The 18,439-nt window shown below is 36.8% G+C and overlaps 5 protein-coding genes across 5 annotated transcripts; 2 read left to right on the forward strand and 3 right to left on the reverse strand. All coding sequences in view use genetic code 12, as the record gives it.

The window, feature by feature from the left end:
* Positions 1-87: 87 nt before the first annotated feature.
* Positions 88-441, reverse strand: SPAPADRAFT_137154 (mitochondrial 54S ribosomal protein mL60; the record flags this gene model as incomplete). The annotated part of the gene is made up of 1 exon (XM_007374697.1): positions 88-441. One exon carries the CDS (start codon positions 439-441, stop codon positions 88-90), a length of 354 nt encoding a protein of 117 aa, XP_007374759.1.
* Positions 442-2,897: 2,456 nt separating this feature from the next.
* SPAPADRAFT_60589 (uncharacterized protein) lies at positions 2,898-3,820 on the reverse strand (the record flags this gene model as incomplete). Its single annotated transcript, XM_007374698.1, has 1 exon — positions 2,898-3,820. One exon carries the CDS (start codon positions 3,608-3,610, stop codon positions 3,218-3,220), a length of 393 nt encoding a protein of 130 aa, XP_007374760.1.
* A 6,678-nt stretch (positions 3,821-10,498) lies between these two features.
* On the forward strand, positions 10,499-11,763 carry QOR2 (MDR family NADP-dependent oxidoreductase; the record flags this gene model as incomplete). Its single annotated transcript, XM_007374699.1, has 1 exon — positions 10,499-11,763. A coding segment is annotated over one exon (736 nt), but the record flags the coding sequence as incomplete, so codon positions are not given.
* A 3,076-nt stretch (positions 11,764-14,839) lies between these two features.
* On the forward strand, positions 14,840-17,615 carry MSB2 (Msb2p; the record flags this gene model as incomplete). The annotated part of the gene is made up of 1 exon (XM_007374700.1): positions 14,840-17,615. One exon carries the CDS (start codon positions 15,398-15,400, stop codon positions 16,730-16,732), a length of 1,335 nt encoding a protein of 444 aa, XP_007374762.1.
* On the reverse strand, positions 16,797-18,398 carry SPAPADRAFT_50145 (uncharacterized protein; the record flags this gene model as incomplete). The annotated part of the gene is made up of 1 exon (XM_007374701.1): positions 16,797-18,398. The coding sequence occupies one exon, from the start codon at positions 18,396-18,398 to the stop codon at positions 16,797-16,799; it is 1,602 nt and encodes a 533-aa protein (XP_007374763.1).
* Between the last annotated feature and the right edge of the window lie 41 nt (positions 18,399-18,439).

Below are 18,439 nucleotides of genomic sequence, written 5' to 3' on the forward strand. Positions count from 1 at the left end.
TCTTCGTACATCGAAATTACTTTACAATTGAAATTAACCTTTCTAATTATATTATTCTATTTACAAACTATTACAACACATATACACCTAAAAATGTTCTGGATTCTCTCTGAAAGAAGTCTTGGTCCATTTAGGGAACAAGTGAAGTTTCTTTCTATAATTCTTCGCATGTTTATTAAAAGCAGTGTATTTATCCTTAGGTAACATCTCATTTTCCTTTGGCATTTCAAACTTCAAATAATCAACTTTTCTAAATCCACTAGGTTCTCCGATAGCTTTCCCTTGCGCTTGGATTAATCCTCTATATATGGCATCAGCATTTTCATCGACAAGTGACATTCTCTTTCTTAATCTGTATTTTTGGGGTGGGGATAATCTAGGAGCTTTCTTCCAAAGATATCCTCCACACCTTACTAATGAACCTTGGAATGCGCCAAACATGCTGTGTAGTGTTGTAACCTATGTACCTCACTGATATTTGGAAAAATTTTTTTTATCAAAAATGTATTGGTAGAGGCGAGGAAAAAAAAAAGTTGAATGTCGCGGCATATTGAAGTGTCGCAAATATATTTGCAACAACAAGTGGATTAAGCCTCCACACAATTACTGGTGGATTTCATGTTATAAACGATGGTATGCTAGGTATTGTTAGAATTGAACATAGATGTGAGATCTTACCATCTAGTCTTTGTAGTCCTGATTAAGAAGGTGTAGTTTTTTTTTGTTTTTTTTTTTGCAGTATATCTATTATTTGGATGGATCCGGGAGATACAAAACTACCAAGAACTAATCAGGCCACTAACAAGGCACGAGTGAAGTATGTATGATGATCGAATTACAGTGAAGTATTGTCAACCCCTGCTTTTTAAAATGGAAACCACTTTGTGGCCAAGTCTCAAATTAATAGGGGTCAACCAGCAAAACCAATTTTGCAACAAAACTGATTGAGCAAATTACAAACAATTAACTTATCGTACAAACTGGTAGCCAACCCAACAATCTTAAATTTGCTCATTTTTTTTTAAGGTTGGGATGTTGTCTGATCTTTTTCATCTTCAGTTGGGTTGAGGATCTCTAATTATTGCGACTTCGAACAATGGATCATTTATCCCGATGACGAAGGTTTAGATTTATTATTTGATAGTTAGGTTGCTTGTCAGTACAGAAAGATTTGTCAAGTTATGACGTGTTTTGTTCAATGACTATACATTGTTGGTTTTGTAGTGGACAATCGCTTGTCGGGTTGTCAACCGCTGTTTGGGTGGGGGGGATAACACCGAGAAAAATAAAATTATCGGTTAAAACTGATAATACTTCTGTTGTCTAGACGAACAAATTCTAATAAACCTAACAATTTATTTTAGGAATACTGAAATGGGCACGATTTACGTCCCTTGGGTAATGGCTTCATGTTCGACCGGGCTAATGGGGGTAATCAGGTCAAATAATTGAGGATTACGATTCATCAAACCAAACAGATTGCTACAGATTCATGCCAAGATCCGCGGGTAGTGAAAGTAGTCATGACAAATCTGTTGCTGATTTCAACAAATTATACAAAATTCTCTAGTGATTCAGAATTCCTCAGTTGGCTACAAGATTATTCTTCCTCGGATATAGCCTTTGTAATGGATGAAAATTTATAATCAAAAATTATACTCTAATTTAAGGCAATCCACATTCCACTCTTTTCTCCGTTTTACTTCAGTGCAGATCGGAGAAACGGCAGTTGCAGCGGAGATACTCCCCCAAGCAATTCTACAATGTGGTTACTATAAGCGGAGAAAGGAGGGGAGGACTAACGGAAGAAAAGTCTTACTAAACTTACGCAGAATTAATTTCACTTGCAGCATTAAAGAAATAAATTATACAATGATACATGATCAAAATACCAGAGAAAAGCAATTTCTCGGATTTACTGCCTTTATTCGCGCAAACCGAATGACCGTGTTGGCTATGCTACTCCCGGCGGAAAAAATAGAACCAAACCGAACAAAAAAAAAGGTATTTTAGACTTCCCCATTGGGATATTTTTGTGGGGTATTGCTCTCCTATTCTTCACAAGAATGGTTGTCACTTTTTTTTCTGCTTTTGTGGAGACAGTTCGGGGTTAACCTAGCAAACTGGCCATATTTTGAATATCAGAGGTGTCGTTAAACGAGAATCTTATGATATGATGAATATATTCCCTTGTTTAATTTAGGAGTGTTTTTATTTTTATAATTCCCAGCCATTAATTTTTTTTTTTGTCGCACAAACAATAGTGAAAAAAAGACCATGGGATAAATTTTCATGCGAGTGGCCTGACAAAATTTCCCACTACAATGTAGTTTATTTTAAATCGATCGATTCTATTGCGCACAAAATCTGTCTAGCCACTGACGAGCTTTGCTCCAGGGATGTCTGTGTGATCAGGCCAAGGTATGGCCCTATCCCCCCCGTCTATTCAATACTGACGTGGTTACACAGTAGCACAACTGAACAACAAGATACTGGTTACGAGGACACTCGAATAAATTTCTTTTTTTTACGATCCTGTACCGGAGAAAGGTTTGATACAATATAACTGTGACCCCTCTATAGTTATTAACTATGCAATTAAAAAAAAAAAGAGGGGGTTTCTAAGGTTTTGCCCTGTTTTTATTATTTTTGTTGAGTAGAACATGTGGTGCGAATGCGTTTCCGCACCTCTCAAAAAGCTAATTAAGCTTGCCCTAAAAATTATTTCTACCGTAATTGCTTTTTTTCGCAACTAAAAGGTTTTACGTGTTAGCTAAACCTTAATCAAGTAACTGCGGTTAAATCTCGACACTCCCCCCATGAAAGGCACAATTAAGGTACTGTAAAACCTTACATGGCAGTATAAATAACCATTTCTACATTTAGTAAATCTTCTTGAAGATATAATATTATGATATGCATTGTGTAAGTTTTTAAGCCTATAAAAAAGTTATAAAGAGAAAAACTCTTATTCATCTTTTAACTATGTATATATATATTATGATAAATTAGTTAAACTATTAGCAATACCTGATATAACCAACATTTATCATAACAACCTTCAAAATCTCCACCTTTTTTTTCGTTTTTTGTAACCCTTTAAATTTCCCAACCTTAATAATGAATATTTATATAAAAAAAATAACGGCAAAACCATAAATGATTTGTATAGCTTTAGAAGTATATCAAACACCAACTAATGCTTTTTCTTCGGTTGCTATAACGCAGTCAACCATTTACGATAGTTATGCGAAGTTGAATCTAATAATTCAGTAGCATTTGAACTGTAGTTGGTATTTGATTGTACTGAGTAGTTTAAATCAAAGTAATCCAAGTCTTTAGTACTTTCATTGTTTGTGTTGGAAGTAGTTAAAACCAACGGAGATTGGCAAACATCTTGTTGTAAGTATTGTTGATAAAGGGCAGGAGTTAACAAAGGACTGACTAATGCATCGTTAACTTGGTGGGTATGTTCGGAACTTATTGATGATTGATATTCCATAGATGATTGATACTCTATTGACTTACATTCATCTGAACAGTAAACTGAGTTTTGCGGACACAATTTGTCACAGTTTATACAATAGTTGTTGAAGGCAAAGTCTGACATTGTATTATGTATGTGTTTGTAGATGCTGTGAAATATGTAAATGTGCTGTAAAAAGCTATGCAATTATTAATTTGAGTTTCCTCTAAATGTAGTTGTTGTTATAATTAGAAACCTGTTTTAAATGAAAGAGAACACGTTCCGTTGATTATATGACGACGTAGTTGTTAATATCTCCTAATGTTAGAGAATATAAATAAATATATGATGATGATTACAAATAATGAAAAAAGTGAAAAACAAAACTAAGTTGAAACAAGAGAATTTCCTTTGCTACTTATATTAGTAAAAGTTTTCAAACTGTGGGTATGTGTGACTAACTGGGAAAGTTTTGGGGCGTCCTGGTTTCAACAGGTGTATTCTATGAGTAATAGAACAAAAAGAAGAATAAAGAAATTTCGAGAGAAAAATAAAAATTGACCTAATAAGAATTGCATAAAAAATATTTTCTTATTTTCCACCACACAAATTTACAGCAAGAATATCCCGATTTCAAAAAGGTTTCCGTTTTAAATTGTTGTCAACGCAAGTTTAAAATTCACCACAGTTAAAAAAAAAATTAAAAATAAAAAAGAGAAAAATTTTCTGTATACACGTGCAGTGACACTATTCGGGGAATTTTTTCCACCGCGCTAACCCCACATATTGAAAACCGAATACGCATTATTCGCATTTTCCTAGAAAATCCTGGAAACTCTTACCACAGCAACAGCCATACTTTTATTTTTCTGTTACTGAGCACCACCGTGACCCCTCTCTCCCGCTACCACCACCACCACCACCACGGTTATCGTCTCGCTGCATAACTGCGTGGCGGTTCTTAACTGCCACCACTTTTTATTTTTTAATTTACCACCGCCACCCACACATTTTTTTTCTTACCCTATGACTCGACCCATGGGCAGAACCTATGTATTATCCGAGCCCTTGGTTAAAAGGAAAAAAAAAAAAGAAAGTACACTGGTTGCAATATGGTTGCAAGAACAATCTGCGGCACTTCCAACTGTAATTCACTTAGTATATGTTTATCTTACCACGGTATTGAGCTGAACGTAACCTGGTACTAAATTTAGCCACAGTTCTAGCTCAGGCCATTATTGCGGTGGACTCGTTAAAACTTGTCCCGCGTTAGAAAGATGATAGAATTACTTGAACATGGGGTCCGTATTCCCCGGGTACACGAATTGAATCTATCTTGATGTTACATATCGCTATTTACACATATCCTTCAACACATGTCATAACCTAGTTTGTACTATATGAGTGGAATCTGGCCCTGCGTGTAAATCTAAATTACGCGGTCAGGGTCAATTGAAACGTGAAAATAGACTAGACCTTGCATTTAGTCCCTTTGTTTAACTACTTGTATCCAAATTATCCGTTTCTAGAAAAAATCGAGCCTAGAGTTTCAGAAACACGCTAATATGAAACGTGGTAAGAATTTCAGTTCAGTTTCTTTTTTTTTTTCTGCTGTATGGGATTTTATTTTCCAACTATCTGATCGCCGTTATTTTAGTTTAGAGTGTGCGTGGGCTGCGCGCACATGGTGGGAAAACCGTGGGAGGGCCCACAGTTCCTGAGGTATATTTTATTTGAACCGGACCTCTGTTAGACCTGATCTTATTGTTGCTTTTGTCGTTGAAACAAATATAGTTCCGAGTCGTTCCGTAAAGGGGCATATCTAATTGTATCTATTTTTCTCCCTGAAGAAAGCCTTTCGATCCAAAAACGTTGCAGAGTTTTGCAACACCGCCTCGCAGCTCATCTCTGCAAAAAAAATTTTGCTCCCATTTTGCCACCTTTAAATAACTCATATAGTAGAAATCGTGTAGTAATTTCCGGAATAGGAGGTATCACCAAGGGAAAAATGTACTCTTTTCTCGTGATTTGTGACTCCTTCACTTCTATAACTACTGGGGTTACTTAGCTTTACTTTTTCAAGCTCTCTTCAATACATTCTGATTATTATATCCGAGTATACCCAAATAGCCTTGGAAACGCATAAACACAAAAGCAGCAAGTTGCTTGTTTGAATATTATATTTTGCTCAAGCAGATTGTTCTAGAAACCGATTCCGGTTATTCCTACAGAACATCGCTTTTTATTTCTGTACGCCATCTGATGTGGCCTTTACATTTATTTATGGTATTCGTATGTTAACACAAATGTGACAGGTTACTGTCTCATCATTCTGTAGTCAAACAGGGGTCTAGCACGTTTTTGGGCCGTTAGTAAGCCTAGGCCCTGTTTCTAATTTATTAAGTTCTGTCGTGTATTTCCATGCGTGACGCAAATTTTCAAAACACGACACAAACAGATCACCTAAAACTTACGATGAGATGAGTTGCCACGTCTATGTATAGAACATTTTCGGATTATAGAGGTGACGACCATAAGCATCGTTAAGTAGTACATAAGCAAGTTTTGGAAATACCGGAAATGGTAGCGTCTAGTATTAGTTGTATAAAAAAAATTCCAATAAATACTCGCGTAATTCCCGTAAAGATTCCGAAGACGGTGACGTACATTGTGAATGAGTCAGAAAAACCGCTATTGCCGTGAACCATTACAACAAATCACCGGTAATTCCTCGAGAGCCTTTCGAATTCTGTTGCTATTTATTTTTAGCGAAAAGTTTTTTTAGTACCTGGCAGAGTTGTGCATCGGATGTCATGCTTTTTTGCATTTTTCTTGCCTCATAAAGTATTTTTCAGGCTTTTCCGAGACCGCAAATTTATTAAAAACAAACAAAAATTGTACAGTTGCGTCATCTTTAGTACATCATTAAAGCAGTTTTGTTTGCTACGTGGTTGCTGCTTCCATACGCCGCCTAATCATTACAACAGAGGCCATTTAAACACGTAGAGAAGTGATACTGCTACTCCTGCAAATATCTGTTATTGTTTGGACGTGTTTCCTAATATATCAAATAGATAAGAAAGAAAAAAATTTTCACCTCGTTGTCTGCCTTTCTCCCCTCGTTTTTTAACCCTTTCTGCACCTGTCTAATCTGGAAATATAGTTTTTGTTCTATTTTGCATCTCCGAAAAATAAAGAGAAGGATTTTTTTGGTTTAATGCTCGTCCTGCATGCTTCAATTTTTTTTTTTTTTTTTTGATAGAAAGCCCGCACTAGGCGGAGTTCGGTTTCAATGGATCTAACCCTAAGAAGCTCGGAAAGCAAGCATATCAATACTATTCCCAAATAGGGATATAATGAACCAGTTATTGAATAAAAAGACGTAACAGGCTTAAATATAATTTGACCAGGGCTCGTAAAAGGTTGCTTTACGTTCAAACTAAAAGTCTAGAATTAATGTGGGTGTATGCAATTTTTCACTAACTCGCTTAAGTTCGAGTGGAGATGCAATTTTTTTTTCTCCATTTTGCGCTAGTTGCTTTGTTTTCTTTGCGCACACGGTTTCGCAGGCAACCAACTTCCCCTAGCAACACCGCATTTACCACATCATCAACGATGTTTTTATAATATTTTTACGAGTTCGGTTTTCTTGTGACGGCCAATTTGTTAATTAATTAGACATTTTTGGTCGCAATTACACTAATATTTTACTCTGATTGTGATGTAGTTAGTTTGTTCTAATGAGCCCACTCTTTGTTTTTCTGCACCTTGACATTCCCATTATGGGAATAAGCAGTGACAGAGTATAGTTATGATACCTTTAGGGAGAGGGTTGTGTACGAGTTTGACTAGAAAATTTTTCACTCATTCTCGCTTGTTTTAATTAGCAAAAAAAATTTTATATTTGCAACTAACACATTTGAGCCTTTGTAACCTCACTCAAAAATTCTTCGGGAAAATAAAAGTGGTTAAGTTGTTCGGAGTTATATTTAAGTATGGAACGAAGTAGTTGTGAAGGTGACTCCGTGAGTGAAAAACCTTCTTTACCCAAATTGAAAATTTATTGGGAGAGTGGGGGTCGTGGGGTTGGAAGAGGGGATTATTGACACAATAACGAGAACAATAAAATTGGAAAAAAACGAATAAATCAGTTTTTTAACACATCAAAATTTAAAAATAATACCGCTAACGGAGCAAACTGTGGAGAAAGCGGGAGAGTGTGGGTTAAATGCGGAACCCTCTTCCATGTTGGGGCTCTTCTAAGCACTGAGTAGAATAACTATAGCAAACCCCGCGACGCTTTCATCCACCAAATCTCTCTTGATTGTTTGTCCTTTGTGCCCCGACGTGCAATGTAAGATATAACAGGGCTGTTGTCAGGTTATTACGAACCAGCAGAATCTCATGTACTAACAATAGGGCCAATATTCTCTTGTAAACCAATTTCTTGTTCATTCACCTATCAAAAAGGCAAGCATAAGAACTCGTTGAAAACAAGTCCCCTCTCTTACTAGGATTAAATCTATCCAATTGATTGCGAGGATCTAATCAAAATAGTGAAGACGATTGCCTCCACAAATACAGCTATTCTCAAAATGGTAATTCTTTTTTTATCAGTTGATATCATATCTATATCTGTTGTAACGTTATCTCTTATCAATTTGTAAATGTGGCTCATAGATAAGATTAATTGGGGCGAATATAAAAAAAAATTTGTACAAAAAAAGATTGCGCTGCCAGATTAAGTATTACATCGTGTGACAATTTGCATACATTTTCCAATGTACCACAAACAAAGCATTATGTTCCTCGAATAGTAGAATGATGTCATTTGCTCTGATGACCAGAAAAATGTTTTCGAATTCCTTTGAAAAAGACTATTCTACTAAGGAGAAACAATTAAAGCTTTATTAAATCAGAACACGAATACAATTTATATGAAGTTACTACAAGAAATATGAGCAAATACCAAGTTGTAAGGAAAGAAATAACACACGCTGTAGACTCAAAAGATGATAGTTTATTTGAGGATATAATTATAAGACGGTAACTTAGCTAACTGAGAATTGTTTAAATCTTAATTTTTTTTCACTAGAAATGTGGTCAATTTTCAAGAAATCTTCTCTGCCACAAGGATTTGTTGGACATATATGCTTCCTTAAAGTATACCTTGGAAATGCAGGCTTTCACTATATGAAGTGGAAGGGAACTTCCTAGCTAGTATAGAGATGTACCAAAAAAGAATCAAGCCCTATTTTACGCGTATATTCGACCTTAAAAAAATACGAGGCTGAGTTGGTTGTTTCCAGTATATTTCAATCGAGAAACTACTAAAGTAGTTAAATATTTTGCTCAATGCCCGCTTGTAAGAAAAATAAGTTTCTAATTTGGATGGTATGTCGTAAAAGAAAACAAACTCTTCATACATTCTTATACTTGTATTTTAATTTGTCCAATTGACCAACCAGTCTACTCATATCTTCAAACCATAACCTGAAACAAAACAAACTTAAATTATTAAATAAGGGAAGAACAATATAGATTTGCGACCATCCTTGATTTTTCCAATACCAAAATATACACAATTGAGCACAAATTACCACATTTATCACTTGAATAATGCGTTGGTATTGATTTGGGAAGTTTAATTGAATGATTGATAATGCAATTGATGCCAATATTAACAAGTTTGTTAGATTACGTGAACGAATTATGAACTGGAGTGCTATTATCAATGCAGTTTGCAAAATAAATAAACCTGACAAGTACTTGCTGTAGAGTTTATAAGTTTGTTGATGAAGAACTGATAACGTGTCTATTAGCTGGGTTTGATCATCTGTATCAAGTAACACGTTTTCAGCTGATTGATCAAGAATGGATTTGTCTAGTTTCCGTAATCGGCTCATCGAAGTCTTGTTTTATACGTATTTCAATATCCGGTGATGCTTTATTGTTGATTGCTTTAGAAAGGTGCGCGAAATATCCGGGTAACCTCAAAAATGTTGCAACAATGTTCATTTAGATAATTGCAGTGCTAGAATACTACGATATCTGTAGCTCTCATATGCACCATATGTTAATGATAAGTTTTGTTATCGTCTTTTCAGATCTAATCGGAATGAAAAAAAAAATTGGAGGGCTATATAGGCACGAATCATGAAGTGTGTTTTTTTTTGTAATAATTTGTCATGAAAACTGGAAAATTCTTACTATTTTTACTCAAAATTTAAACAAGAGAAATAAAAATGTACTAACCATTGATAATACCAAAGTACAATATCTTCTAGCGGTCAATGATAGGCCATAAGACATTAGATTGCTATTCTAGTTAAATCTAATGTAAAGAGTTATAATTACAACAATTGTGGTATGGACGGCTCGATCTTTAGTCAAACAGTATAAACACAGTTTCATTATCATGGAGTTAAAGCCTCATTGACATATTGCTCGTCCTCCTACTAAAACTTCCTGGCACACTCATGATATTGTGAATACGCTGAAACGGGGTTTCAATTCCGAGTGATGTTCCGAACAATCCCTATTAAGCGAGCTGCGCCCTGTTACTTTGCGCAGTACAATTTTGTTGGGGAGTTTTTTTTTTTTACATGATATCCATCAATCAGGTTGGTTGCCTTTCAATGAATAGTAGGAGTAAACATTCCAACATTGAAACAACCAACATTAATTGTATGGCATAGGTGACATTACGTCACATTTTTTGCTTGATTGCTGTTAAAAAAAAAGTCCATCTCAGATATCTGAGATCCACTAACGATGTACTTCTCTAACCCATCATGACTAAAACGTGTGCTCTTTCATCGAAAACCAAATTGGGTGATATAGATGTAGTTTACTTATAAGTCCCAGATCCGAGATTATCCGATATGAGCAAATTACAAGTAAAGGATTATTGTTTGGTTTGAAGTAAACGTTCGGAGTTATAGTGCCTTGCTGCCATACTATATAATATCCGAAAGCAATATAAATACAGAACTTTTTGACCTTTCTTCCCCCAGTTCTTTTAGCAATAACACCAACCAAGAGATTAAAAGCCAAATAATAGATATGTCGGTTCCGTCAGTTGCAACTTCAATCATAATCAAAAATTGTCCTCACACAGATGCAAATTGTGATTTCGATCAAACTGACTCCACATTTGATATCAAACAATTTCCAATCCCTGATGAATTACCACAAAATACATGCCTTGTTAAAACCTTATTGTTATCAAACGATCCACATCAGCGTCTTCTGATTCATAAGAACCAGGATGCTTCTCGTAGCTTTGCTGCTCCACTAGTGCCTGGAGATATCATGACATCATTGGGAATTGTTGAAATTGTTAAGTCCAATTCAGCAAAATATTCTTCAGGTCAAGTTGTTCTTGGATTAACTCGTTGGGCCGATTATGCGGTTTTATCGGACTGCGACCTCCATCAGTCAATTAACGTACCGTTTGAATACCCATTGGAATACTACTTGTCAATATTTGGTATCACTGGGTTGTCAGCTTATTTTGGTTTAGTCGATGTGGGGAAAGTTGGCAGAGATTCTGTTGTTTGTGTTTCTGCTGCATCTGGGGCAACAGGTTCGATGGCAATTCAAATTGCAAAAAATGTACTTGGTGCATCCAAAGTAATCGGAATTTCAGGGTCAGATTCAAAATGTAAATTTGTAGAAGAACTTGGTGCCGATATTTGTTTCAATTATCATGATGATGATTGGAAATTAAAGTTTGGCCAATATCTAGGTGACCAGTTTGTTGATGTGTTTTTTGATTGTGTTGGAGGGGATATTTTAGGGTTCCTTTTAACCAAGATTAAGAAAGGAGGAAGAGTTGCTGCATGCGGCTCAATTACAGGGTTTAATGACAGGAGTACTGGGAAAATCAGCAATTGGAATGAAGTGATTACCAATACGATTACGTTGCAAGGTTTTCTTATCTTTGATTACCAGGACAGATTTCTTGAAGGAGCTACTGTTCTTGTTGAAGCAGTGAAATCCGGAAAAATCAAGGCTTCTGAAGCGTTTCATGTCGAGACATTAACAGGAGACGATCCAATTGAGAGAATGAAACAAATACCCAATATTTGGAAGTTGTTATTTACTGACTATAAACCAAATGGAAAATTGATCACAAAGGTTGCATGATCAAGATGTCATTTCTCTATTGTCTGCTTGAACTAATTCATGTTTTAGCGAAGAACATATCCCAGTTAATAAATGTTTGACTAATGTCCATAGGTTTGTAACTTGTTTCATCTTTTTCGCAGCAATATATGTCGCAGTTTTTTCGTGTTTCCGTTTCATAGACGAATCTAGCCCAGTTTACGTATTTCTGTCATGTATGGAAGATAAAGTTTTAGTGGAACTAACCTGCAAAAAAAAACAAAATTTTTTTGAAGGAGATTTTTTATGCACGTGCCACATTCAGATTTCTCCTCGTTGTTTCTTTTGCTGCTAATTTTAAAATGGAGAAACCCACAACAAAGGGAGAAGTAAACTTAAAAAATTATAATAGATCGCGCACTGATATATTTTCATGCGTTACCAATGCTGTTGAGTCAAATGGTCCAAGTTCTGGCATTTTGCCAGATCGTCTGCAAACTTCTAGACGAGGCAAGCTATAAATAAATTGATAGACGAGAAATCTAAAATGTGGCGAGGGATACAATAAACAAAAAATAAGTTTACATGTTTCTATTTTCTTGGTGGTGGAGAGAAGGGGGCTTTATAACATGTAAAACGTAAAATTTAAGTTGTAAAATAAAATTCACACTATTGTGTATTATTTACATTTTAAAAGGGCGGTTCAATTTGCTTATATTGTCGATTAATAGTAATCTTCCTAATTGGGAAACAATGCAGCCGTAAACAAATTGCTCCCTTGACGAAATCACGAGATTCATTTTCACCTCAGCAGATTTTCCAATCCCGGCCCCAAATAAGACGACCGCCCTCCCAGACGAATATCAAAACGACTTCTGTAGGGAGAGATACAAAGAAGGGTTGAATTGAGTTTGTTGTTCAATTGTGTGCCCTGATCCGGTGAGGGTCCATTTAAAGGAGTAGCCCCTCATTACGCCTGCCAACGCCCGTGAAGAAATCATGTGATTGACAATAGGCATTGATTGGACCAGCACCATGGTAACCATATCTCTTATAGGCATGTCATGGGTTGATGTCCCGTCAACGAGAGTCGTAAACCTAATTAGGTGAAAATGGCAAAATTTTCATGTTTTGAACGGGAATGTTGAAAGACGCGACGGGTAATATTTTTTCACGTTCTAGCCTCCTGCGAAAAAATATGTTGATGTGTGGATGTAATCACATTGGTTGCAAACTGTAACGAGTTATTATAGTTTAGACGGAATGCATTTTCCAAAAATAGTAAAAAATATCTGAGTAACCTGCAAAATCAAGAAAATTTTATTTGATAGATCTGAGACAATGAAAACAAATAAAAAGTCAAAAAAAAATCTAATGTAAGGAGGGCTATTTTTCCAAATAAAAATAAACAGCAGTTAACTTCACCCTTTTTTTATATATTCAAACATTTTGCCTTTTTCTGACTTTTCGTCTTCCTACCAACCATCATCCCTATACCCACTTTTGAACCAACCATATTTCGAAGAAAACCAACAAAGTGGAAGGTTTGCTATAATTTCTGCTAGAGATTACAGCCTGTAAACAAATTCCCAAAAGAAGGATTAAAGAAAAGAAAGTTACTTTACAACCAAAAAATCTACATACAACTGCTTTTGAATATCTAAAAAGGTTCTTTGAAACTCTTAATAATATTCAGGCAAACATTCGTTATTCCTCAAATAAATAGTCTACCAACTAAAATTCGTTCATTTTCAAAGTCATTCACTTGATTTATTCATATATACTTGCACATAAAACAATATGTTGCCCAATATTAAATTAAATTTAGTATCAGCCATATTCGTATTATCATATATAAACTTGATTAATGCAGATGACGGCACACAACAAAATGATGCTCAGAATAGAGACATTTCCAATCAGCAATCGTGGATGGATAGGCTTAATCTGAGTGTTTCTCAATTACAACAACAGATGAACAATAACGGTCAGCTTGATAACAGTGACGATCAAGGTAATGATTCCAAAGTTCCGGAAAATTCAAGTGATTCACAAAATGACTTCTTTGACAATAACTCGAGCACTCCAACTAAGCAGGATTCCACTGAAGACAACGTTGACCCATTTTTTGCTTCTCCAACAGATACAGATTCTCCAGAATCTTCAGCAGTAGACTTCTTTTTCCAACAATCATCATCATCATCTGCTACTGATATTGCAACCACGGCTACTCAACAAACTCCTGGTTCATCAAGTCCAGTGGTCCAAAGTTCCAGTAGTACCCCTGCACAATCACCAAATCCAACTTCACCCACTCCAAGTGATACACCAACGGATACACCAACCACACAGGCAAACAACACACCAAGTGATACCCAAGTCAATACGCCAACTGATACACCATCCAACACTCCTAGTGACACGCCAGCCAATACTCCAACAAATACACCAGCTACCACACCAAGTAACACACCAGCTACTACACCTAGTGATACACCAGCTACTACTCCAAGTGATACACCTACTAAAGCTCCAAATACCGCTGACAACAACACACCAACCACATCTTCTTCATCAAGTCAAGATACCGATACACCACAGATAATTGAACCATCGACATCATCTGATTCTCCTGTGGTTGCTCCACCAACTACCGATAGTGAATCATCTGATGCTGGTGTTTTCCCAACTACTGATAGTACTTCCAATGCTCAAGCAACTGGTACAACTACTGACAGCACTTCCAATGCTCAAACAACTGGTACAGCTACTGATGGAACTCCTAATACCACTGATTCAACTACTGGCTCTTCGTTTGTTCCTGCTTCAAGCTCAGTAATTAGCAGTTCCCCCGCTGGCCAAGATACTGAAATTGTTGGGTCGACTACTACTAATGCAGCAACAACTCCAGCCACTACTGACTCTACAGATTCAACTAAAGCAACCACAGATTCAAGCTCATCACAATCTGTCGGTACAGCTGATCCTTCATTAGTTTCACCTTCTGAATCAGCAATTGATGATACCACTGAAACTACACCTACCTTATCATCTAGTAGTTCTGATTCAGCTTCTGTTACCACTACTGACTCCACTGGCTCAACTTCAATTCCTGTTGCAACTGGAAATCTTGATACTTCATTTTTAGCTTCTTCTACTGATTCGGCTATTGCCTCAAGTGCTAGTGATTTCCTTTCGTCACTTTTGGCTTCTTCTTCGAGCTCCTCATATTCCGTTGGTGTCACTTTAACTCCCGAGGCTCCAAGTTCAGGTGTTCCTGGTGAAACCGCCATTGATACTACGGATTCATCCTCATCATATACAGTCGATGTCACTTTAAGTGACAGTTCAAGTTTGGTTTCCCCTACTAATACAAACATTGATAGTACTGCTTCTCCTAGTGATGGTTCTACTACAGATGGCACAACACCTTCAGTTATTCCTACTGGCTCTACTGGTTCTACTGATTCGACTATTATCGGCTCAAATACAGATTATATTGGATCAAGTACAATCATAGTAAGTTCATCTACTGATGGTTATAGTGGAGAAATTACTTCTACCCCTATTGATGGATCATCTATTCCCTTGGATACTGGAGTTGTTACCTCATTGGATGAATCATCAATTGCTCCTGGATCTGATTCAACTACCTTATTATCACCAACTGGTACTGGTTCAGACTCCACTGTCATTTCATCAATTGGTTCTTACACTAGTTTAAGCAGTGCAAGTATAATATCTTCAGGCGGTAATACTGAAACAGGAATTATTGAACCAGGGTCATCTGATATTTACACAGCTACTCTGGGAAGTGATAGTATGCAAACTGGATCAATAACTAGTTTGACTAGTGCTGATTCTAGTGCTGATGCTACTGCAACTGGTTCGGAAAGTCCAAGTGACACTATCGGTCAATCTGTCACTGTTTCTGGTAGCTTATCGAGTGAAACTTCAGCTCCAAGTACTGGATCTAGTGGAGTAGAATCGGCAGTTAGACCAACTGAATCTGGTGTTAACACATCTGAAGGTGAATCATCTTTTGTATCGGCTACATCTTCGTTCCTTAATGGGACAGAACCAGGAGTTACAGCTCCAACTACATTAATTGAAACCAGTCAACCTGCTGAGCAACCACAACAACAACCAACAACTACTACCACTGTTGTACCGCACCCCCCTACCCAAACACCAGCCACTTCCAATTGGTTACCTACTGTTTTGGTCACTGCTGCTACTGCTACTGATGAAGGTACTTTAACCAATTCAGATATTGTGCAAGCCACTGGTACTGCTGCTACTTCAGGATTACCACGTGCAATTACCCCAGCAGATCCAATTAAACCTGCTCCAGATTATCAAGTGATTACCATTGGATTTAAGGCACCATTGAATTATCCATTTGTGGTCAAGAACAGTATTTCATCAGCTCAAATTTTCCAATTCTTGCCCGAAGTTTTGAAATTCCCATTCATCAGCACCCACCATGATTCTAGTATCTACAAGGATGTCAGTGTAAACAGATTAATTCCATTTACCAGTTCTCAAGTTTCATACACAATCACTGTTGCTGAAGTTTATTTCCCTAGTTCTGCAATTGCTGCATTGAGTGATTTGATCATTTCGCCAGGATCGTTGATTTATAGGAATCCTGACAGTACTCAAAATACATTAGCGTCATTGATTGATGCTCGTGTGGCCCTTGTTGGATTAGCTACTAGTAGTGGCTCTGGATCCGGTAATGGTGCTGGTGATGATGCTGAATCCAATCCTCTTCTCAAGTATCACGGTTCTATGGATTCGGAAGCTAATGCTGCTGCGGAAAGCTCTGATAATGTCAGCAGTGGAAGAGTCGCTGCTATTGCTGTGGGTGCTGCTAGTGGATGTGGTATTTACTTAAGTTTAATGTTGTTCTTATTCAAGAGATACAAGAATAATTCAGGTAATATTGAATTAGAACTGACTGATAGTGAAAGCAGATTAGGCATGAGTGAAGTTGATTCCAGAGGAACTAGTAGTGGAAGTCCTACATTTTCGGGAATGTTTGGTAGATTTAGTGATCGAGAAAACGGTTCTCATAGTGGCAGTGATCTGAGTGCGAGAGGAAAGATATCCGTTCCGGTCAAAGCTTCTAATTCGTTAGGTTGGTATCAGTAGATATCATTTCGTAGATTTTTATCAAAATGTTATATATAACTATGTATACAATAGAATTACATCTTTAATCCTTTTGATTTGTAGTTTTCACATACTCCCATAAATCATCGACTAAACTAATAGCATCCTCGTCTAGTACTTGAGTCAATTCTTCAACCAAGTTGGTCTTGTTGCTAAGACCATGAGTTGATAAATGTTCATTGATTACTTCAATTAAGAAATCATCATTGATTCCAAGGTATTCCTTGACCAACTCAATGACCTTGGGTTGAAGTTGGGAAACATTGACTTGAATGCCACCTTCTTGTTCAACCAGTGGCGGCTCAACAACTGCTTCTTCTTGTGGTGGCTTTTGTCTCTTTAATTCTTCAAGTTCTTCATCTCGATCATTGTCATCATTGGCTTGCTCCAATGTTCGCTTGTGACTTCGAAGCTTAAGGTAATGACTGTAATTGGAATTGTACAAGTTGACAAGATGATTATCTTGATTCTTGATATCATCAATATGTTTTAATTTATTATCGATTAAATTATCTTCATAATTGGTTAGTTGTTCCAATTGGGAAAGTAATTGAGATCTTTGAGATTCTTTTATGGAGATTTTGGCTATTGCATCTTGGTATTGCTTGGTTAGTTGTTCATCTGCTTTAAATTCTAGATACTCCTTGTACTCATCTTCATCCATATCTTCAAACTCGTCACGATCAACAGCTTCCTTCTTGTGTTCTTCATTAGCAATAGCTGTCGTATCTATCTGCTTTTCTTCAAATAAACTCTTTAATTTTTCTCTGGTTTTCACTCGTTCCTTTTCCAACTCTCGTTTCCTGTTTTCTTTCTCCATGATTAATACTCGACTTCTAAATTTCAAAATATTCAATATGGTGGCTTCTTTCATGGAGTTTGGGATATCTACCAATTCAGACTTGTCGACTTTATATTGCGACTTGTAGTAATTTAAAATCTCCTGACTCTCGTCAACAGCACCCGATTTCTTGGTGGTGTTGTTAGTTTGTAATTGAAACTCAGTCTTTATCAGATCCGGAACTTCACTCTTTGCTGCGCTCTCATCTAGAACAAACTGTTCATTAGTTATAACTTCTCCACCAAACAATGCTGAAACATCGAAACTAGTAAGAAACCAAGATACATCACGGGTATGGGCAAACCGTACATACACCAAATTCAAATCGAGCAAATATTCGTGGTTGATAATTGACCAAGTGTATTCAACCAGTTTTATTCTCATGCACATATTGAGAACTCTTTCAATGGCAGAAAGCCTTTTGGAAAGGGAACTTGAGGGAAGGTTGGCGATGTTCTTAATTATGATGGTGTTGAGTTGGTCCTTGAGAGATGCTAGTTGCAAGCTGGAGATTGGTACGTAGTGTGCAAGTTTTTCTTCACTAAGGGATGTTTGGTCTATAGTAGATGATGCTACATCAGTGTTAGTAGCATTGAGGGATGCTCCTGATCTGTGTGCATCTTGAGCATGAATTCTAGTTGTATTAAGGTTAATAAGACTACTGGTATCCAAACTTGACAAGGTAGGGACAGTAAGTGCTAGCTTGGGATTGACCGCAGCTGGTGGCGGATTCTTTAACAAGCTGAGAATATTACTGCGTTGGTCAATCGAATATGGCAGAACGGTAATGATTCCCCTTGTCATCTGGTGTGTGTGAGTGTGAGTGTGTGGTGTGTTTCAGTTCA

The sequence above is a fragment of the Spathaspora passalidarum genome (genome assembly GCF_000223485.1).
Source record: "Spathaspora passalidarum NRRL Y-27907 unplaced genomic scaffold SPAPAscaffold_3, whole genome shotgun sequence".
NCBI classification, from domain to species: domain Eukaryota; kingdom Fungi; phylum Ascomycota; class Pichiomycetes; order Serinales; family Debaryomycetaceae; genus Spathaspora; species Spathaspora passalidarum.